Source organism: Mastigoproctus giganteus, chromosome 4 (assembly GCF_048544385.1).
Source record: "Mastigoproctus giganteus isolate SK-2022 chromosome 4, ASM4854438v1, whole genome shotgun sequence".
NCBI classification, from domain to species: domain Eukaryota; kingdom Metazoa; phylum Arthropoda; class Arachnida; order Uropygi; family Thelyphonidae; genus Mastigoproctus; species Mastigoproctus giganteus.
In genome coordinates, this window is record NC_143578.1 from 21,491,784 (window position 1) to 21,515,927 (window position 24,144).

The 24,144-nt window shown below is 34.3% G+C and overlaps 1 protein-coding gene across 2 annotated transcripts in view; it reads left to right on the top strand.

Moving 5' to 3' along the window:
• The window catches only part of gig (TSC complex subunit tuberin), a 613,633-nt gene that overhangs the window by 375,441 nt on the left and 214,048 nt on the right, over positions 1–24,144 (top strand). For both annotated transcript variants that reach the window (XM_090372592.1, XM_090372593.1), the window contains exons 25-26: positions 1,192–1,294; positions 16,042–16,160. In XM_090372592.1, the coding sequence (XP_090228718.1) occupies positions 1,192–1,294; positions 16,042–16,160 (222 nt within the window). The remainder of the gene's footprint in view (positions 1–1,191; positions 1,295–16,041; positions 16,161–24,144) is intronic.

Consider the following 24,144-nt stretch of genomic DNA (forward strand, 5'->3'; position numbering starts at 1 on the left):
CCCTGTATAGATGTATATTTTCATGATAATTGAAGGTATTAAAAGGAAAATGGTACTTTTGATAGATGTTTGTATTTTTACCTTGAAAATTTTCCTGGTATTTATTTTGGATGGTTTTTATTTAAGTAAAATCCATAGTACAAATAATGTTAATCTTGCTGCCTGCCCTGATTGTTATTATAATCTATCTGCTGTTTGCCACATTTATAAATCATGTGAATCTTACCAATATTTTACTGATATTTTGTGTGTTTTTAAGTGCCCTATTCATTGTATTCAGAAGAGAAAGTATAGTAATTTAAATTAAAGAACATTATATCTGTTTTTACCATATTCATATGGTAGTAATAATATGTGAACAGATTATTTGGATTTAGGTTATTGGCATTATTTTTTGAAAACAAACGTTCAGCTATAATGATGATTTAAATCACAGAATTAAATATATAATGCTAAGGTTGTAATTCATTATACAAGTTGTGTAACCAGCAACCTATTTATATATATATAAATTAGACTATATGTATTCCCTCCTCCATATAATTTTAAAATAAGTTCCATTATGAGATTTAGCTATTGAAAAAAAAAAAAAAAGAAAAAAAAAAAAAAGATCAGAATAAAAAAAAATTAAAATACAAATTCTCATATTAATTTGCATAATTTTTAAGATAGGAAGAACTTATTTAAGCCATTTGGAACATTTGTTTCAAAAACTTACTTTATTATTACTGTTGTTATTGTCATTATTATTATTATTATATTATTTCTTCCTTATGGGGGTTCCACCCCATGATAGGTACTGGTACCAAGTGCACATGGTAATTATTATTATTATTATTATTATTGTCAAATTTCTTAAGTTTTCCAAGCAAATTTTCTTAAGTAATTTTTTTTTTTTGTATATTTTAAGAACATTAAATCAGACATTAAATTTTTCATAAATTTCAATCAGTTATTTCAATCAGTTTCAATCAAGTTTTTATAATTTTTGTGAATATAAATAATTATAATTTAATGAACCTTAATGTAAGATTTGTACCATAAAATTGCTAATAAAATTATTTGCAATTTTGAAGTATAGTAGTAAGTGGAATCTTTATACCAATTTTCTTTTAGAGTTATTTGAATACTGATATTTTTTTGATTTATAAGGAGATATGAGGTAATGATAGATCTTTCTTTTTGCTTCAGATTTAATCAGTTTACAGTTGCCCTTGCTCATCATGTTATATCCATGTGGTTCCTCAAGTGCAGAATTCCATTCAGACGAGACTTTGTTAGTTTTTGCATCAAAGTAAGCTTCTAAACATGAAAGTTCAATAGAATTATTTCATAATTCTTGAGTCTGTAATATCCTGGGAGAAATTAGGGAGGGGTGAATAGAACCATTACAATGATTCTCACTGTAAGTGAAATGTGCAAATACTGAAGTATAAAGTGAAATGGGAATAATAAAAGAAGTAGAAGACAAAAAATAGGAGATTAAGTTATATGTTAAAAGGAGAACTGGATCTTGTTATAAAGTAAAGATGGGAAAAAAAATAATACTCCTAATGTAAATTTACAACCATAGCATAGCTGCTAACTCTCTGTGTTTACAATTTTTTTTTTCTGCCAAAAAAAAATAAAAAAAACAGTGAAACTGTTAAAATAATTTTTTAAAAATTTTGAAAATTCATCTTATTTTCATTAGCAAATATGATTGTAATTGATACCTGAGAATAGTTTGATTACAGGTTTTCCATTTTCCAACACACAGTGCATGCTGTATGTCCAGAGATAATGCCCTCTCTCAATTTAGAAAGCAATTAAAAATTAAGAAAAGAACTTGGTTTATATATAAAAAAAGATTTATTTTCAAAAAATATGAATGTCCAGGATGGCAACTTCTCAAACTCATGTTGCTGATAGTCTAGAATAGTCAAAATGCCACCCTTCCCAATTAATAAATTAGCAAAGGCTACTTTCCTTGTCAGCCACAATTATAAAAGACCAATGAAGACAAGTATAGAGACAGTATGTCATAATTATCAAAACAGATGATACATGAAACACGATTAATTAACAAAACAAATGATGGTTAATTGATAACAAACTGATCAGTAGTACACCACATTTGTGGCAAAGTTTACCGTAAGTGCTTTATGCACGTGATAAGAAAGTGTTAGTGCTGTGCTGCCAAGCTGATTTATGTGCCAATATGATTCAATGAATTGTTAAAACTTCAGATATTTAATACACTCTTAGTAGAATTTTTATGGCTTTTATGAATAAATCTGGTAAATTATAGACTTAGTTTACCAATCAGTTGACTTTCTGTCACGGATTCCTAACACCAAAGCTTGTTCCTTACAGCAGGCAAAAATATGCTGGTTACAAACAGAATTTTTAGATAGCAAGTTGGCAACCGAGTTTTCAGAAGCATTAATATTTAGCTTTGCCTTAAATAATAATCATATTTGGAGTAGCTTTTTTTTTTTTTTTTTCTTCTTCTTCTCAATAGTACTATTTGCAAAAAAAAAAAAAAAAAAAAGTTTCCAGTACTTCTGTCATTGATGATAAAGAAATAGATATTTCAAGATCAGTTCTGTCAATTTCAGTCTGAGAACCTACGAGATACTTTTACAAAAGAACAAAGAACTGATGTTCAATGACCTTGGCTAGGGAACTGCACAAGCAAGCTTGACATATAACAGTTTATCCCAAATAATCATTATTAGCAATGCTTTATGTGAGAGGATATTCAGCCAGATGAAGAAAAGTAAAAATATTCTTCATGCCCTGTCTTTCTGGCTTTGAAAATGCTCTTGATAGGAAAGTTAACACAAAGGTGCCAGTGTTGTAAACAAATTTTTGACGATGTTTCAGAAGAGAGCAAAGTCCGCAATAGTATCTTTCTTGAAGCAATTATAATCAGTTGTGGATCAGACAATCCAAAAAAAAAAATCCACATAAGAAAAATCCTAGGTGAGCAAATATTTGAAAGCATACTATACTAGTAAACAATATTGCATCTATATTTTAATATGAAATATGTGCATTGTCAGTGAAATTTAACCCATGAATATTTAAAAACCACATGTATCAAGGGTTTCCCATGCTCCTGATATTGAATTGTGAGATAAAGATGTTATGGTGTAGAGCGAAAAAATGCAAAGTTATGAAGTTATTATTTTTGTGTTTATCTTCTAGTACCCTTATGTGAATTGATAGGTCTGCTTATAAATGTAATTTAGTCTGTATAGTGAGGTGATGGTTTTTTAACTGGAGAGACTGGAAGAATCATTAGTAACTATTAAGGAATGGAAGGGACTAATGGACCACACTAATTCTCTTCATTTTGCATTAAGATGTAGCAACCCTGTAACACTTTTAAAGAGATACCATAAGCATATATGCACTATAGGACTGGACTGAAAATTTAGTAAGTCAGGAACAAAAAGTGAGTGTAAATTGCCAAAAGATTTGTCCTGGGGTAACACACACACACACACACACACACACACACACACACACACACACACACACACACACACACACACACACACACACACACACACTGTCTTTCCACGCTTTAAAGCATTCTTTCAAATTTTGCTTTTTTAGCACACATAGGGCCACTTCAGCATTTTCTTTAATATCATCCACTGTAGCAAAACACCCATTTTCCGTTTAGGGAACAGCCAATAGAGCGAACACCCAACTCTCATCCCCAGTGACCACTTTTCTTAGGAATCTTGGATCCTACATACATTTTTCAAACAAATCACCTGTGTTGGCTTTCCTGCAGTCCATTTGATCATCTGACAGCAAGCTTGGAATGGACTTTGCACACAGTGCATCCCTAAACCTTGCATCTGGATTGTGTGTACTGAGCCTACAGACAGTCCAACTTTATGAGCAATCTCAAGAGTCACTCACCTGTCATATCATTTCACGAGTTTCTTCGCTTTTGTGACATTTTCATTGTTTTTGTGATGTCAAAGGGCAACCACTGCTAGATTCATCTTCCAGTGTTTCCTATCCATTTATAAACTGATTAAATTGCTTTTGCATTGCTTGTAGCATCTCAGTAGCATTTTTTTCCCAAGTTTAAAGAAAAACGATGTTAGCACATTGTTCAAACTGTGATATTCCACAATCAGTCAGGTGTGACACATGAATGAAGTGATTGAGCTAGTTTTCACTTTGCATGCATGTGCATCAAGATCAACATCAACACCCTACGAAACCTGACAGCCATACAGAAACCATTTAAATACCAGTGTGTGATTCTGGGAAATTTCTGAATGTACTAAGTATTATATTGGATACCATAAAATTTTTTATGCATTGGCATTGTTCACCCTGGTAGTATAGTGGGTTTTTCACTACTTGCCACTAGTATGGAGTGAGATCTGGATTTGAAACCCATCATGATTGGAGGAATTTTTAATCTGTTGGCTGTTTTACGGTCATTGTGACCCCTCTCCCTTTTGATATTTCACTATAAAACCATTTCATTCATTCTGGAGTAAGAAGAATGGTTAAATATTCAAAAAAGTTTCCTTTGAATGTGGTGAAAATGGGCAACAAAGTTTGCAGTATCTTATATATGATTTCATGCATCTGCCAGCAAGTTAAACTTTTCAGTGGTGAGTCGGCCACACATGGTCCCTTGAAGTGAATTTTCATATTGGCAGGGTCTGGAGTGAGATTTTTTTGAATTTTGTTAAAATGAAAACTTTATACATAAATGCTTTAAAATATTACTATGTTCTTATTTTGACTTCATCCCAGCATGACAAAAGTTAACTTTTGTCATGTTAACAATAAAGTTAACTTTAATTTTCATGCAGTAATATGAAAATTCAATTTTCTTGCATTCTTAAATGCATGATTTTAGATTAAACTAAAGTTGAATAAGATTATTAATTTTAGTGCTTTTAATGCTAAGAAGGTGGAGCACATTGTGGCATTGCTTCTCTAGTGAAAACACTTGAAATCATGAAACAAGGGGCATTTTTTTTTTTCATTATGGTCCTGGGGAAAAAAGTTTTGGCATTCAAATTTGCTATCTCATCACACCTTCTCTGTATGTTTTATGCACAGGCGCTCTTATAATTAATTTTTTGTATTGGATTCTTAAAATGCCACAACTGTTTCATTCAAATAGTAGTAGTAGTAGTAGTAGCATATGATTCAAGAAAGCAAATGTATGAGCTTATGCAGCATCAGCCAAAAAAAAAAAAAAAAAATCACACCATTCCCTCCAAATGCCTGTCCAGTTCCTCCTTAAATTTATTCAACCTATCAACTTCCACAACAACAGATGGAAGTTTGTTCCAGCAATTAACCACCCGCTGGCTAAAGGCAAATTTCCGCACATCTATTCTACATCTGTCTTTTCTTAATTTGAATTTATGCCCCCTTAGATTCGTAATCTGAACAAGTGGAAGGATCCCATCAGAATTCAGCGTGCTCAATCCATTCAAGGCCTTATATACCTCAATCAGATCACTGCGCAGGTGCCTAGTCTCCAGCCACTGCAATTTGCAGAACTTAAGCCTCTCTTGGTAAGAGGATCCCTTCATTCCCCTCACCAATCTTGTTGCCCTTCTCTGTACCCGCTCAAGTAAATCTACATCCTTCCTAAAATGAGGTCTCCAGACCTGTACGCAGTACTCAAGGCGTGGCCTGACCATTGCCTTATACAGAGGGATAAGCACCTCCTTTTCCCTGCTAGCAAAATTCCTATATATCATTGACAAAACCCCATGACCTGCCCTGGCAGCCTGTCTGCATTGCTCAGAGAACTTCATATCTGACTGCACAATTACTTCCAGGTCTTTTTCATTTTCTACCACCTTAAGTGTAGTACCACACAGTTGGTACGTTTCTCTGGGGTTATTTCTACCCATATGCAGTACTTTGCATTTGTCAAGGTTAAACTTCAGTTGCCACTTCTTAGCCCATCTGCCCAAATTATCTAGATCCTGTTGCAGTAGCACACTGCCATTACTGTCATTAACAACCCTGCCAACCTTTGTATCATCTGCAAACTTCGACATTAAGCCTGATATACCTTCATCAATATCATTGATAAATATACAAAACAACAATGGACCTAACACCGAACCCTGTGGGACTCCACTAAGAACATTAGTCCAAGAAGAGCAGCACCCATTGATTACCACCCTCTGTCTTCTCGCACTTAACCATCCTTTTATCCATTGTAGCAACTTACCCTTAATACCATTCTGCTCCAATTTGTACAATAGTCTTCCATGCGCAACAGTGTCAAAAGCTTTCCTGAAATCCAAATATATGATATCGAAATTGTTTTTTGCATCCAGTTCCTTTGTAACCACATCATAATATCCTATCAAATTTGTCAGACAAGACTTTCCCTTAACAAACCCATGCTGTGTCTGAATTATTGCTGCAGTCTTGTCTAGATGATCCTGCAATGCATCTTTAACCAGCGACTCCATTATTTTACACGGAACAGAAGTTAAACTAACTGGTCTGTAATTACTCGTGTCACCCTTCGATCCCCCTTTGTGAATTGGGGATACATTTGCACATCTCCAGTCCGTGGGAACCTCCCCTGAGTCCAAGGATGCTCTCATAATTATGGTTAAGGGTTTGCTTAGTTGCTTTGCCGCCTCCTTTAATATAACTGGATAGATCCAATCCACCCCAGGTGCTTTTCTTACGTTTAACTTCAACAATTTCTCTTCCACTTTGCTCTCAGTTATTACAAGATCATTAAGCACCCTGCTACAATTTGATAACCTTCTGCCATTTTCAAACCTTAATAATTCCTCACATGTGAATGTAGATGCAAAATACTCATTCAGTTTGTTTGCTATCTGAGCAGGATCATCAACAGTCGAACCATCGATGTCAAGTGGACCAATCAGATTCATCCCCTTCCTTTTAGAGTTTATATAAGTAAAGAAATCCTTGCTGTTTTTCTTAGCATCTTTTGCCAAGGATTTCTCGTAATCTGCCTTCGCCTGCCGAACCTCCTTTGTGACCTGATTACAGATTAACTTATATCTGCCATAGGCTTCTGAGTCGCTTGATAATTTATATGCATCCCATGCATTTTTCTTCTCTGTTACGAGTCTCATTAGTTCATTAGATAACCATTTAGGCCTAAACCTTGAACAATATTTCTTAATAGGTATGAAACTTTTAGTAGCATCCACGATTAATTCCTTGAATGCTTCCCACTTAGAATTTACTGTTGGTAACATCGTCAGTTGATCCCACTGTACAGAATTTAAAAACTGTCGGAGACCACTGTACTCGCCTTTACGGAAGCAAAAATCCTTTCCTTTACCCCTGATGGTAATTAAATCTTTAAGTAAATCCCACGTCAGTACACTGTGATCACTGCCACCTAGTGGTTCTTTTATCTGCAAATTCCTAATACATGAATGATCACTGCTGATAACCAGATCAAGAGTATTACTTTCTCTGGTTGCCTCTCGAACATGCTGCTGCAGAAAACAATCATCCAATAAATCCACAAAAGTCTGACTAGTGTGTGAGTGCCCAACCCACAAGTTCCAGTCAATATCTGGGAAGTTAAAATCCCCCATTAAAATCCCCCACTCTATCTCTCTGTACAATTGTTCATTGTACTCATTCGAGTCATTAGGCCTATAACACACTCCTACTCTAATTTTTGCTTTCGCAGTGCTTATGTCACACCAAACTGACTCAACAGTGCACTGTTCATCTATATCAACTGGATGCACTTCTTTTGATTTTATGTTTTTCTTTATTAACAGCATAACACCTCCTCCCTTCCTATCCTGTCTATCCTTTCTGTACACATTGTACTCCCCAAATTCCAGTTCGGCATTCCTTATATCTGGGTGACACCACGTCTCTGATATTCCAACAATATCCGCCTTTGATATCTTGACCAACACTTCAAATTCATCAAATTTATTTACTATACTTCTAGCATTGGTATACATGCAAGTATACATGCATCCCATATACCCACCTGTTTCACGATGACTGACATCCGTCCCTGAAACCCCCAACACCCCTCGCTCCAGGTCGCTACTTATTCTAATAGAAGTTGTGCAAGAATCACCTTCACCTCTGCCTACGGCTACTGTTAAACTATTAGTCCTTGTATCCCCCCAAGCTATCAGTTTTCCGACCCACCTAACACTGCCTCGATAGCATCAGCAAATATTCTTGCACCCTTTCTATTTAAGTGTATCCCGTCCCTGTAGAAGCAATCTCTCCTGTTAACAAGTACAGTCCAGGCTGAAAAAAATTCTACCCCTTGAGCCTTGCACAATCTTTCCAGGGCCGAATTGATCGACAAGGCTCTCATCATATACTCCCTCCTATCGTGTCTGGGCAGAATTGCAGACACTTTCAAATTCAACCCTACTTCACGGCTTTTTTTCAACAGTGACCTGTACTTGTTAAGTAATTCTGCCGGTCTCCTACTCTTAATATCATTAGTGCCAACGTGTACAACTATATCACCTTTTGTGCCCTTAAAAGATGATATCTGCTCTACAACGTCATCAACCTTTGCCCCTGGCAGAAACACCCTGGTCCTGTTCCACCTATCCTTTTTCCACAATATATTTCCCGTTTCCCTGACAATAGAGTCACCAACAACTACTAGTTCCTTTGGGACCAGCGCAATCTGCCTTGGGTTGCGTGATGACCAAGTGCAAGCTCTGGCGTTGATGTGGGCAGCTGAGAGCCTGATGGGCCCCTCAATTTAGATCTTTCGAGGGCATCCACCTTGTCCTTCAAACTCTCATATAGGCCCATAACAACGCTGAGTTGTCGCCTGATTTCCTTACACTCCTTACATCGCGCACACACACAAAGACATCCCCCATGGCAATATCATGTTCTGTTCCAGATAGTTCGGCAAACATTTCACAAGTTGCACATTTTTTTAGGCTGTGATGCGTTGGAGAATCGCCCCCCGCAGTTCTCCCCCGAGTCACAGCACTCCTGCCACTTTGTGCCCGTTGCTTTGCTGCTCTAGTTTGGGGCATGATATTTTAAATTAATAAGATCAATAAATTAAATTAAATTAAATGTCAATACTACGCTATCTAATAGAAACAGTGAAGCATATTACTGTTTCTATAATTATACGTTAGAGCTACCTAACTACCTCAATTAAAAATTTGAATTCCCTATCACTATATACAAAAACAATGCCTGCAATATTCGAATGAAATAACGGTTTTATAAAGTATTACGTATATCTACAAAAACTGTTTATACAAATTAAAATAAAAATAACCAGCATAATTAGAACTATAAGACTACGTATTAAGTACAATATAAAATAACAATTATGTAAATAATAAGCAAAAACGTATTGTTTTTTTCGGAGCCTGTAACTTGCAGGTGTATTTTCTAAAGAGAGTCAGCGCCCTCTCTCACCAAAATGAGATATACAAAGCATTTTAAAAGAAATTGTCCATAAACTGGAAATATTTTCATAAAAATATTTCCAATCCCAAGTGACCGTGTTAAGTAAAATTGTAGAAATGGCATGTGCAGTAGTTTCTTCAGTGTGGAAATAGGTAAAATTATGAGTAATGGGAGAATAATTACATTTGCAGTTCATTGATTTATAACATAGCACTGTGTAGTCTATATAACTCATAATGTATAACTCTGTAGTCTATATAACTCATAATGTATAACTCTGTAATCTATATAACTCATAATCTATACCTCTGTAGTCTATATAACTCATAATGTATAACTCTGTAGTCTATATAACTTGCAGATCACTAGCACAAATGCTAGTAATTTACACCTGCTCTGCATTAAAAAGCAAAGTAAATGTGAATAATTAACATAGCATAGTATGATGTTCAGAGTGTATATGTCTGCACTGGTCCAATGCAGAAATATACACATTGGTTACATAAACATTCTTTCAAAATGTCACACTTGTTATTTATTTATTTTATTATTTTTGTGTTTATCTGCTTAGTAAAATAACTGAAGGTCATAACCACCGTATAGTAATATGGTAGATATAAGCTTCAGTAATTTTCATGCCATTTTCACCGATTAACTTTATTCATTGAAAGCTTTACTTGTTTTCGGAAGGATCCTGTCAGTTGGGTGCAAGACAATTCATCATATGAAAGTTCACTTTATAACGGTTCAGTATGTCATATAGAAACCAGAAATTATAAAAAAAAAAAAAAAAATCGCTGAAGTAATAGATTTAGGAAACCAAAAGAAACCTTGGTTACTTAGAAGTGGTCACACAGGAATGCAGAAATTTAGAAAATAAAGTAAAAAAATAAAATAATAAATATTTTTATTTATCCATTTATTTCGTGTTAAAGTATTCAAGCCAGTATTACTCATAAGCTGGTTGAGAATGCACAAACCTATTACCTAGAGAATGACTATAACAGGGTACTATAATGATAATAATATGGTAAAAGAAGCTAGAATAGGGTATGCTTCAAAAGTTATTAAAAAATAATAATAAATAATAAAAAATACCTTCATTAACTTTCCTTTCTTTGATTTCTGCGTTAATAAGTTTCATCTGGCTTCCAACCAGTAACCAGTTCATGCTACTAGAACATCATAGGATTTGATAGCAAAAAAAAAAAAAAAAAAAAAAAGGTTAATCTTAATTTATTTTTCTCTCTTGTAGTCTCTGTTTCAGTCAATATATTTCTTCCAGCTTTACTTCCCTCAACGGATGCCTCCGTAGCCAGGTGGGAAGGAGCAGCAGTGCATAGCACACGCTTCTTGATTAGACCAGGGTTCGAGCCTGTCACCACCAAATACAGAGTATGCGGAAAGGTCAAGGAAATGACCACCGCATATTCCCGGAGCAATATGGCCTTAGTTGCTAATGCTCCTAAAAAAAAAAAAATAACAAATAACAATAACTTCCCTCAATGAATTCATGTATTATAATAGCATATGCTTCAAAGCCTTTCCAGAAAATTGCATCTTTGTAATTTCTTTTTTCTGGTGTCTTGCATCAGTGAGTTTCTTTCAACTTCTCAACCCTCAACCAATCCGTGCTACTAGAATAGCATAAGCCTTGACAGTCTTCCAAAAAAAAATTCAAAAGATATGCTCCCTTTCCCGGGTAACTCGATTACCTCCCCCCAAAGCAAACAATGCAAACCGATAATAGAATATATGCAATTTACAGCCATTATATTTAGGTGCTCAATACCTTAGTTGTTTGGTGCAATAATAAACACCCCTTAACTACTCTTCCCTCATCCTAACCGAATGTCTTCTGACTTACCAGTCATTGATTACGTACAACAAAAGTCAGCACAGGCCACGGTGATAACACCTAACTGGGCTAGGCAACGTTTCCCTGTAACACCCCCCCCCCACTCCACAGTGCCCAGGAAACTGATCCACCTGTCTCCTTTTTGCTCCTACTCTTAATCTACCCATGATATTAGCCTGCCACTGACTTTAACTGCTTTCATTAAAAAGTATAATATGAGTTGCAAAATTAATGTCAGAAGATATGCATTAACTAGCCTTTTAATGATCTTTACTTTTTATCTCTGTAACAACTTTCCTCCATATATATTATTTCCTAAAATCACAACCCATAGAGTGAAAATGAAGTATGAGCAAGTTGCTTTTTTGTTCCCCAATCTGTCCATGGCATACTTTTATAGACTCTCCCTAAAAAGTATATAGGCCTTAAGAAACAAGGTGGATAGTATGTCCTAACAAAAATATCAAGAACCATACTGGAATCACTAAATTGACTGTTTATGTTGTAGTTGTTAAAAGTTTGCAGTTTTCTCTTGATTTGTCATACATTTAATTTTCATATGGAATTCATTGAATCATCATACTTGCCAAATTGACATGTCCACATTGTTTTACACTATATTTTCACATACAGCAAAATATCATGCACTAAATTAGCATACACCAAATTGACATGATGTGGCAATATTTCCCAACCTGTAGTTCATGAAACTTATGAAAGTGTTCTATAGGACATGATAACAAGACAAAACTTCTTTGTTCTGTGCCAGACAACAATCCTATTAACAGTGATAGAAAATATAGGTATTCTTATAAAAATCTAATGTATACTATGTATGTTAAGTATGAGTATATATTGCATATAAAATATAGTTATTAATATATTTGCCTGGATAATTTAATATTTTTTGTGGTCCATGGTTTCCACCTTAAATATCGAAGGTGATTCATATCCGAAAAAATGGGTTAACTTTCACATATTGAATTGTCACACAGCAAACTATTCTGTACTGAATTGAGTTGGACCCATTTTTGGGTTTATTTTCCAAGTTCTTGAAAAAAAAAGTAAATCTGAAAACAAACTTTCAAAATTATCAATTTCTTATATAAAATATGCTTCCATATTGAGGCATTGTTTACATAGAAACCACTTTGCAGTGTTCTTAACAATAATAAGAGGCTGTAAAATAGAGTATTAAACAGGCTCACTAACATAATCAAAGCCTCCCCTGTATACAGAGAGCAATGTCACATCCACTCTGTCCATAGGTTTTGTGATTTAGATGAAGGAGTGCTGTATATGCATACCACTTTCTTTACATTTACTGTGCAGCTTAATGTAATTTTTAAAAGAAAGAAATAATTTAATTAAGAAATAGACTGATTCTTAATGCATATTTTATTATAATACTCCACTATGCAGATGCAGAAGATGACTATAAAAAAGGGGTCAACTTTTATATGGTGATTATGTGATTAATCATGAATTTTCAAAACAAGAAAATAAATGAATAAATAAGTTAACTTATTTGCTGAAATATAGGGTATTTAATGGAAAATTAGTAGGTCCAAATGCAAAAAAGGAAACTTTGTCAGATTGCAGATTAGAAAAATATTGAATGATGCAGTTTCATTCAAAAAGTGAACCCTATTTAGTTAGCTATATGGCAGTCTTTTAAATCCTTAGGTCATGGTGTTGATATTAGCAGTGGCAGATAATGCAAGGAAGCAAGCTTATATAGAATCAGCCAAAAAATAAACTTCCCATATCAACTGTCCATCCTCTCTAATAGTTAGTTTAGGTGTTACTTGCATTTATTCAAGCTACCCATCAAATGGAAGTGTCTTCCAACAATCCAGTACCTACTGACTGCAAACAAATTTCTGCACAGCTATCCTGCAACCATTCTACCTGAATTTGAATTTTTGCTCCCTTCCTGTAGTCTGAGCAATAGGAAGGATGTAATCAGCAAGAAACTGCTGACAGAATTATTGTGTAATTGTCAAAATTTTGGCTGCCAGATGTCTCTTAAGATGTGCTTTGGGGGGGGGGGGGCTCTAACTAATGAACAATGTGCAAGTTTTCATCAGGATATAAATAAATAGGCAGGTAAGACCTAACCATGATGAGTGACTAGATGATTAGTTTTCACAAGGAGGTGTGAAATGGTTTTTAAAAATAAAATTTTTATTTTATTTTTATTTAGTTTTATCATTTCTACATAATATAAGAGTATGATATTTTATTGATGAATAAATGTTTACTGTCCTTTAAATAATGTTATTATTTCAAATCTAAAAAAAATCATTGCATATAAAATGTAGGTACAGTCACACAACTTGCATTAAAAAATATATTTGTAAAATAATAAGAGTTTACCTCAATATAGTACGCAGAACACTTCCGTGTTCTACTGAAGTGTTCTACGTACTATATTGAGGTACTCCTCTTATAATTTTACAAATATTAATATCAATGTAGAACATATTGAGCATTACAGCTCTGATTCATACTATCTAATTAAAAAAATAAACAAATAAAATTCATAATAAAAACCACATGCCAGTACTTTGCTTATGTTCATCATCTCATTGTAATGGTTTTATTTTAGCATAGCTATTTTTATATATATATATATATATATATATATATATATATATATATATAATTACGAATAATAAAAATAAAAATAAATAGAGAAGCTGTATGGTATGTGTGGGGGAAGAAAATTAAGATTTAGATGGATTAGAATTGTGATAATATGAATTATGGATCAGGGACACTGCAAGCGCAAAGGTACCCTACAACCATAATGTATACATAAAATTATTTTTATGTGTAGAATATAGTAAGTATACATATAAGTATCGAATTTAACTAATGCTACTAATGAAAATACGGTGTACCCTGGGAGCGATATATGTGTTGAACAAAGGGTGGAAGAAAGGAAAAGAAAATAAGTGTAACGATATAAAATGAAAAGAACCAAAAAGCAAATTTTGAAAAAACAACGACCAAGGTAGAAATAGCATTGCAGTATCTTTCATAATTTTTGTGTCTTCTTCAGAGGTCATCCACCAAAATTATGAAAAGGACAGCAATACTCTTACTCTTACTTCTGTTTCTGATATGTTCTGTATGTCAAAGAACACGTGTAAGAAACCACGTGGTAAAATCTAAAAAGAATTTTAAATACAAATTTTGAATAAATAATTAAAATCAAGTTATGCAAAACTATTATGTGTTACTAAAGTATTACATACAGAACATGGATGACCTTACAGAAGTAAGTAGACCGCTATGAAAGTGAAATAGGCGAAGACAAAGGAAAGGAGTGACCGAATGACAAGCACTTGCCGCTACTGGTCGTGTTGACAGAAAAGACTGTGCCGGAGGCTAACCCGTGTATATATGCGTAGATACGCTAGCGGCGCCAAGCGTTAGACGAATTTTGGTGTCTGTATATTATGTAATGAATTCACATAGGCGGTGGAGCTGCGCTAGGCTAAGATTAAGTACATGATGCTCAAACACCCAGGATAGCTAAGAAATATAATAGCTGACAAAGTAGCAGTAGAAGGCAGCTAAACTTTGTTAAGGCAAAAAAATAGATTGGGTATAGTAGGAAAAATAGTGCTCTGGTATAGCGTTCGGTAAACTAATGGCGCACAGAGCATAAAATATAGAATCTAGTAAAGTAAAAAGATGATTAAATTAGAAATATGTAGTTGAGCTAGGGTAATTCGGGGTTGCAAACCCGTTCCTATAGTTAGGACCCTGAATGAATGTCCGAGAGTTAGTGCATCATGTATTTAAGTCAGTTGTGTTAAAAGTGTAATTGTGTACATTTAAGTTACAATCAAATCACAATTAACGATTAAATAAATAAATCAAGATAGGCTTAAAAATAATTACAAGATAATTACAAGATAAATACACTGTGTTAGGCCAATCGGTGGGTACGAGTTTTCCAGACTGTAAGACACCAAAGAGGCCTAGTGTATTGTATTTATACTATATACATACTTGATGCGTATGGGAATAATTATAAGTCAATAATGCTGTTTATATTAATATCTATTAGGTTCTTGTGCCTTAATATGTTAAGGGCTTTATTGATATGATGGCGCAGATATGCAATAGGAAAAAGATTTTTGGTCAGTTTACTGTATAATATTCTGATGTTATCAATAGCTGTTGTTTTGTCGCTGCATATGGTTGCTATTCTGATGCATTGTACTAGGATAACGTTAGCATGTACCTGTTTGGAAATATTGGAATTCCATTGTGTAAAGTTTACTATGCTAAAGTTGAATGCTTCACGTTTGTTGTACAAATTGATGGAGGTTATACCATTTTTTAACTTGATGTCTAGATCCAAAAAATGGGCTGCTGTATCAGAATTGTTTGTTCTTTCTAGTACAAGTTCGTTGGGGTATAAATGTCCATAATCCTGGATGAAATTCGGGCAGTTGATCACTATGAGGTCGTCTATATATCTGAATAGGATAAGGTCCTGTGGAAATGAGGTTTCTGACCAATATAGATACATATACTTATATGTGTACTTACTATATTCTACACATAAAAATAATTTTATATATATATATATATATATTACAAAAAAAAGTTCAAATTTGTTTACTTCTGTGCATAATTATTAAATTTTTTTGTTTTACCTGAACTTTTTACTTTCAGTTATAGTTATTATTTTTAGAAGCTACTTTATTCAGTGCTTAAAAATATTTATATTTTTGTAGGGACTTCGTGCCAACATTTTCCTTCAGTTTGAAGAAAATAGTACTGTCACTCAGGGAATGAATGATGATTCTGCTCAAAGGAAAAGGAGCAGTAGTTTGAATGATGCAAGTGGCCGTAGGTAATAAATATTCTTTTATTGTTATAAAATTGTATTAAAAATTGTAATTATAATAAAAATTACATTAAATTATAATAAAATTACAAGCTGTCATCACTAAGCCTATTATACCTAGTGGTTGTAGCATGTTGTGGTATGTCTGTATGTATATCCTTAATCCGGTCGTTGCTTCGCCCCCTAAGCCTTAATTTTTAACCCTAACTTGAAAATTGCCCCCCTGAAAAAAACTAATCATTTCCATAATTTCTACTCAATTTACAAAATTGAAACTCAATATGCATAAACAGAAGTGTTTTTTTTTTTTTTTTTTTTTTATTTCCTAGCTTTAAATTGCAGAAAAAACTATTAATTCACTTGAAAACAGCAAAAATGTACGATCACATATCATTTGATGTAATTATGACTGCAAAAAACAGTTGTTGTTCACTTTGATTATGTAACGCATTACTGCATTCGTTTGAATTTCGCACGTCATCATGGTGTTGCTGGCTAAAACGAATCAACACACATGGAGCCATAATTGGCTGGTCAGGCTTACATCATTAGCATTATCAATGCATACTAAGGAAATATTTTCTAACAATACTTTTTGAACAGCTCGTTAGCCGTAATCCTTTAGCTTTGTATTGTTCGAAAATATTGCAGTTTAGTGAACAATACATATTTCAAAAAACAATCCATTATTCATAGCAGATGATTTTTTTTTCTTCTTTTGCACACCAGTTTTTGAAGTTTATAATGCAGCTATCAATAGAAATATTTTCTTGAAATATCTTTAGAAGGTCAAATACAAGCACTCCTTGACTTACGTACTTAATCGGATTTTTTTCATGTACGTAAGTCCATTTTTACATACAACTAAAAGACAGAAGTTTGACATAAGTTCAACTTCTGTCTTGTAGATACAAAATACATGTACAGTACAGTACAGTACGATATGTAGTAAGTGTCGGTCATTGTAATCACGTTTGCGAACTGAATTTTAATTGTATTAAACGGCTATTCTAATAAGCTAAAATAGGAGAAATATTATCCACAGGCTATAAAAGTAAAGATATAGAACACAAATTTACACTTCACTTCCTCCAATTAACAAAATTAAATGATGCATGAAAATCGGAAGAATATTTCCCACGGGATAGCAAAATAAAAATAAATTTATGCTTACGTGCATAATTAATACTGTAACTAATTTATTTCTGTTCGCTGACTTTTTTTTTTTTTTGGTTGTAAAATTTAAAACAGTAAGAAAATAAGCAGTCAATAACAAAGAACACGGCATGCACAAATTGCAACTAAGACGATATGCACAAGTGAGATACGGAGTAATAATTTTACAAAGCTAAAAAAATAAGAATGAAGAGAAGATTCTGAAAATTTATTAATGTGTTTTATATGATGGAAGATTTCAGTGAAGGCGAACTCATTTCACCATAATACCGTAACGTAAAAACCCACAGAATTCCAGCTATCAGTATCGTCGCAAATGCAATAAGATCGAGTTTACTACCCGTTTTTAATACATTTCACTAACAGAAAAGCCCAATAAACCGGAAACTGCTAATTGTTTTTAATTGTTTTATGGTAGTGACCTCCAGAAATTTCTGCTTCAGAAAAATATCACGAAGGCATTCAAAATTGATTCTTATAACCAAACATAACAACAGCTTTGTATGTATCTGTGAGTTGTACGTAAGTCGTTTGTACGTAAGTAGAGGAGTGTCTGTATACATCCAGGAAAGTGCTTTTCTGATATTGTTCCCTAAAAACAATTACAATAGAGCAAACTTTTTTTTTTATCAAATGTGCATTGCAGTGTTATCAGTTTTACACCAGTTTTTCTGTTTCCATTGTGGCTTCCAATAGATGAATTTCCTTGATTTTCTGTTAGTAGGTGCAATACACATTGAAGAAAGGAAATATGATCTTTTCGCTTTTCAGATACAATTGTTACTACTGTTTTGTTTTATTTATTGTTTCTTATGGCAACAAAGCAGTAGCTTCCATTTGTCTTTTTTTTTTTTGGTAAAGCTGTACAGAGAACTGATGCAATGCCGGACTGAAGCGTTCTCGTGCTTCGCTCTATAAACAAAACTCCCCTCTGTAAACAGAGGCATATGCTCTCTCTCTAAAACAACAAACGAATGAAGTATCGTATTTCATAAGCCCTAGGCTAGTTAGGGCGGGGGTATAAAAAAATGCAAACTTGATGTCACATTTCTGTTGTTTGCATGAAATTGAATAGAAATGGAGATGTGTGTGTATTTAAATAGGAACAATCAAAGAAAACAGTTCTCGCTCCAGCTATAACAATTTTCAGCTCTCTAGACAGAGTAAAAATTATAAAATTTATTTGTTGAACCCAGTTGGGGTAGGTACATACCCCACCTGACGTGAATCGGGTTTATGTGGAGTAATTCTCTAACACACATTCATTTCTGCCATATTACTTTGTGTTGAAGTACAATATCCTGTAAAGCCAGTCGATGTGCATTAGCATGGTTTGTGTAGTTTTATGTTGGTATTTGTTTAGCTGGCTATTTTGCAACCAGGAATCAGCTCAGATCTCAACAAGAAAAGATTTGGATTAGATCTTGTTTGTATGTACAGGGTGTCCAGGCTAGAGGTATCCAAAAATAATGGCTTATAATGTGAGAACCACTCATTATATTTTCTCAAAAGATAGCAACAGTCGATAGGAAATCTCTCCAAGATTTTTTTCGTCACATTTTGCCGCTTTTGGGGTATAGAGGATCCTCACCAAGTGATCGAAAATGAAAGCGACACACCAAAAGTCAATGTCTGGTTAGGAGTGCACAAAAATAGCTTCATCGGTCCATTTTTTTTTTTTTTTTTTTTTTTCATAGATATGACTATGAAAAAAAAAAAAAAAAAAAAAAAAGCATGGGACTTTATTAAAGACTGTGTGTTCCAGAGAAAAGTTCGGGATTTGGATGATTTGAAACAATGTATTGTTGAAGCAGTTGCTCTAATAACACGTCATATGCTGGAAAACACTTGGCAAGAGCTGGAATATCGTTTTGACATCTGTCAAGCTACAAAAGGTGCCCATATTGAACTTTACTAACCTTCATGAAAACTTGGTGAGTTACTCTGTATAATAACAAAAAAATTATTTTAATACATCTTATAGATGCTGAGATGTGTGTGTATTTTTGGATACCTCTAGCCTGGACATCCTGTATATAAACAACAAAAAAGGGTGAGGAAGAAAGTGGTATAGGAGCTGCTTCCTAATTAATATTACTGCTGCAACAGGGTGTGACACAGGGCATTTGTCACTATGTCACATGTACAGGTTGAGAATCAGTTGATAAAAACAGGGTTGGCAAAAAAAAAAGCACACTGTGTGATAGTAATAGTACTATCAGCCTACTATTCATTGTTTTCTTCCATGTTGATGAAGATTTATCAAGTTTAATGTCTAAGTTTGCAGATGATATAAAGGTTGGCATGGTGGTTAGTGACAGTCATCAGGGTGAGCAACTACAACAAGATCTGGGAAAATTGGGTCAATGGGCTGAGAAATGGCAGTTGAAGTTTAACATTGACAAATGCAAGGTACTGTATATGGGTAGCAGTAACCCCAGAGTAACTTATCAACTGTGAATGAAATGAAAACCTGTACAGTAAGACATGAAATTTTCTGAACGGTGCCGACATGCTGCCAGGACAGCTCATTGGGTTTTGTCAATGATATACAGAAACTTTGCTAGTAGAGATAAGAAGGTGATTATCCCTTTGTATAAGGCCATAGTCAGGCCACATCTTGAGTACTGTATATACACCTGGAGGCCTCACTTTAGAAAGGATGTAGACCTGCTGGAATGGGTGCAGAGAAGGGCATCCAGATTGGTGAAGGGAACAAAGGGGTACTCTTACCTAGAAAGGCCTCACATCTGTAAATTGCAGCATCTTGAGACCAGGTGCCTGTGGGTAGATCTGATTGAGGTGTTTAAAGCCTTGACTGGATTGAGTAAGTTGAATGTTAATAGTGTTCGTCCACTTGCTGAGACTGACATGAGGGAACATAAATTCAAGTTGAGGAAGGATGGTTGTAGTTTAGATGTGTGAAAGTTTGTCTTCAGCTGGTCGGTGGTTGATTGTTGAACAGGCGTCCATCTATTTTTGTGGAAGTGGTTGAAAAATTCAAGGGAGAACTGGACGGGTAAAGTTTTTTTTTTTTTTTTGCTGATACTATATAAACTTGCTTACTTTCTTTCTTTCTTTCTTTCATCATTTGCCATTACTAGTATTACTACTACCTTAACCTTTTCACCTTTGATTGGATATTTTGGCATAGAGACTCCTGATTGAGCTGAGAACCTCACTGACTGATCGAGCCCACTGCTAATGTCAAGGGAGTTGATGGCACTTTGTGGCTGGTTCTTTTAATATGGTTTTCCTATATTGTAGCTTAATAGCTACCTCCTTATTCCCAATGGCACAGGAGAATGCAATTCACATAGAGACAAAATCTGATTTCCTCTATTCTTTGTGAAGTTCCTGTTTTGCTCTGAAATTCTCAGACAGGGATAGGTTTCAACAGGCTCTTAAAGGATCTATGATCCATGTTACCTGCCAGGTGGGCAGGAGCAGCAGTGCATAGCACGCGCTTCTTGATTAGACCAGGGTTCGAGCCCATGACCACCAAATACGGAGGGTGCAGAAAGGTCAGGGAATGACCATCGCATATCGCCGGAGCAATATGGCCTTAGTTGCTAATGCTCCTTAAAACCAAATAACAACAACCATGTTTTTTTTTTTTTTTTTTTTTTTCTTATTTCCCCATATATGGCCTTGCCATTGTTTTCATCTATTAGTTACATTTATTCTTAAATTATCATTCTCTAGGTTTTGATTTATTTTTATTTATTTTTTTTTTCTTACCCAGCCCTCAGCATCATAGGTCAAAATATGCTTAAAAACTATTTTATGAAATCTAATTTTGTCTTTTGGCCTTTTTTTTTTTTTTTTTGCTCTAAATAAATTTGTTTCATTGCTTTCCTATGAGTGCAGACTTGCTTTTTAAAATGTTTAATTTTGTGTAAAATAAAATAGGGAAATATTTGTTTTCCTCTAATTAAATTAATGTTAAGTTCAACTGAATAATCATTTCAAAAACATGTTACATTTTTTTCAAAAATTAATTATTGGAGTTTTTGAGTGTGCAATGACTATTAATGAAACAAATCCAAGCATCACCATAAAAATAATGCATATCATTCTTGTGCATAATGACCTTTAGCTGCCATTGTGCCGTAAAACCTCCAGTAATAACAGCAGCATATCGTTCTCTGTCTATTCAGTTTGAGAAATGTGACGTGATGTTTTTGAAATGACTGATTTCACAATTAAACTTTCTTTTTATGTTTCATTGTTACTAATAACCGATTTACTGATTTTCATAATTTTTAATTTCCTGTTCTGTGCCTATGCTGGAAATTCTGTAAATAGATTCTGTTTATTTATTTATTTATTTATTTTTTTTTGTAAATCATTGATTTATGTATAATACTCTTCTGGTCTATATTTTATCATTCAGTATTGTGAAAAATTAATAAATTATGGAAACCAATTTTGAATTATTCTGATATATTCAAGGCTGTCCCAGGTGCTATATAACTCCTGGGACAGCTTTGAATTACTTTTGACTGTCTAGCTCCATGCCTTATTAGCCAATATATGGCAAACGTGGTGAAATTACTCTGCTGAAATACATTCAACAAGAAGTGTTCTTTATTGTATACTTGAAACCTAATGCAGATTCCAAATAGCCTTGAATCGTGTAGTGTCTGTGTGAGACAGGTAAAAGCACAAGACTAATGAGTTTCCCTTATGCTGGGCAGCCTGGTGACTGAAGTATGCACCCATTCTACAGCAGTGGTAACAATCCATAAGTTTCTAGTGATTCACAGTCACTTCACAGGTTTTTCCAATTCTATTTTTTGTCCACAAAAAACTTATGGAGGTCCTCATCTATTAGTTATATGTATCCTGGTATTTGTGTGGGCAGAAACTGATCTGAATATCTGTCTTTTAGAGATGTGCACCAAGAATTGATTGGATTTGAGACTTGAGAATGGAATTCATTAGTTACAGTCATTCTATTACATCTTTATAGAATATACCAGCCTCTGCCATTTGGGTTATTGTGAGTGCAGATGCAGCTAAAATTTCCATGTTTGCCCATTACAACATACAGCCCATATTCCCTTGATATAAATGTGGAGGTTCCAATCTCTGCAGTGCAGCATTTACTGTATTACTGAGTACAGGCATCACCCCCCCCCACCACACACACACTTAGTGCTCTTAATTGGGGCCATAAAAATAGAATGGCAAGTGAATCTGCATTAAATGTGGGATAAATTTAAAATTTATCCAAAAATAGTGTAAATAATTTTAACTGCTTATAGCGGAAAACTTCAAATACATAAATACAGTATATGTTCAAGAGAATGCAAGAAAACTACCTTAAATTTAAGAACCTTATATGTATATGTACTTTATTTACATTATTGTTATTTGATAATTGAGAGCTATTAAGTGCTCGATAATTCCTATATTCTATTATATTATAAATCAACAGGGATTACCTTTATTTTAGATATAGGAAGCTTCTTTTCCAACTCTCCTAGTCCAACTTGCTAATAATTCTTGAGGATGGTGATATCTATTTTGTAAAGCAGGTGGGACATCTTCCCCACTGTTCAGACCGTGGGGTCTGAACACTACGGTTCTGACAGTGGGGAAGATGTCCCACCTGCTTTACAAAATAGATATCGCCATCCTCAAGAATTATTAGCGAGTTGGAAAAGAAGCTTCCTATATCTAAAATAAAGGTAATCCCTGTTGATTTATAATAATTATTGTTATTATATATATTTAGCACTTAATCCAGCCTTTCAAGAATGTCTAATTTAGTTTCCAGTTACAAGTTTTTCCTACCTCACCTTTTTCACATTAGCACTAGCTGACTCATGATTGCTTTGAGCCCATTTTAAAAAAACGGAAATCGAAACTTGTACCTACAATGGTAAACTAAAATCAGTCATGCAGGCACAAAATGCACATAAACAATACACAAACTAGGTATATCAACATGATATATCAATGTGTAGATATACATCTTACCTCTATTACTTCTACCTGTGTTGTATATCAACAAGGCCTCTAAGCCATTTCAGTGTAAACTGAGCAATCTCATCAGTTCCAGTTGTAGCCATGGTGAGTAGGCTGTTTATTGCACAAATTAGTTGAACCTTGTAATAATTTCAATGGAGCTGTTGGAGTCAACTGAGATCAGCTTATCAGGGAATTCCATTGACCTAGAGACTCCTGATTGAGCTGAGAACCTCATTAAGTGATCAAGCCTGCTGCTACTGTCAAGGGAGTTGATGGCATTTTGTGACTGGTTCTTTTAAAATGGTTTTCCTATATTGAGGATAATCTTCAAATGTAGCTTAATAGCTGCCTCCTTATTCCCAATGAAAAATGTCCTGGCACAGGAGAATGCAATTCATGTGGAGACAAAATCTGATTTCTTCTATCTTTTGTGAAGTTCCTCTTTTGCTCTGAAATTCTCAGATAGAGATAGGTTCCAGGCTCTTAAGTGATCTATGATCCACACTCCATTGTTGCAGCATACTGAAAAACAGATATTGCCTATTTAGTTAGTTCTATTCCAGGGCCAGGGTCACGATTTTCCATCACCTGTCAGAGAATGGAACTAACTACATAGGTGCATCTCTTAGATCTGGCCTTGAGCCTTGTATTTGGCTTAGCTAAATTTTTATTCTGTTGTTTCCAGTGGCTGGAACATCCATTTGTAGGCAGAGGATTATGGGGTGATGATTGGACCAAAATCATGCTGATAGGGCATGATAGGTCCTCCACTTGATACGTAATTGAGGCAGATGCATAGTCAAATATATTTTACTTTGGTGGGTTAATTAATCAT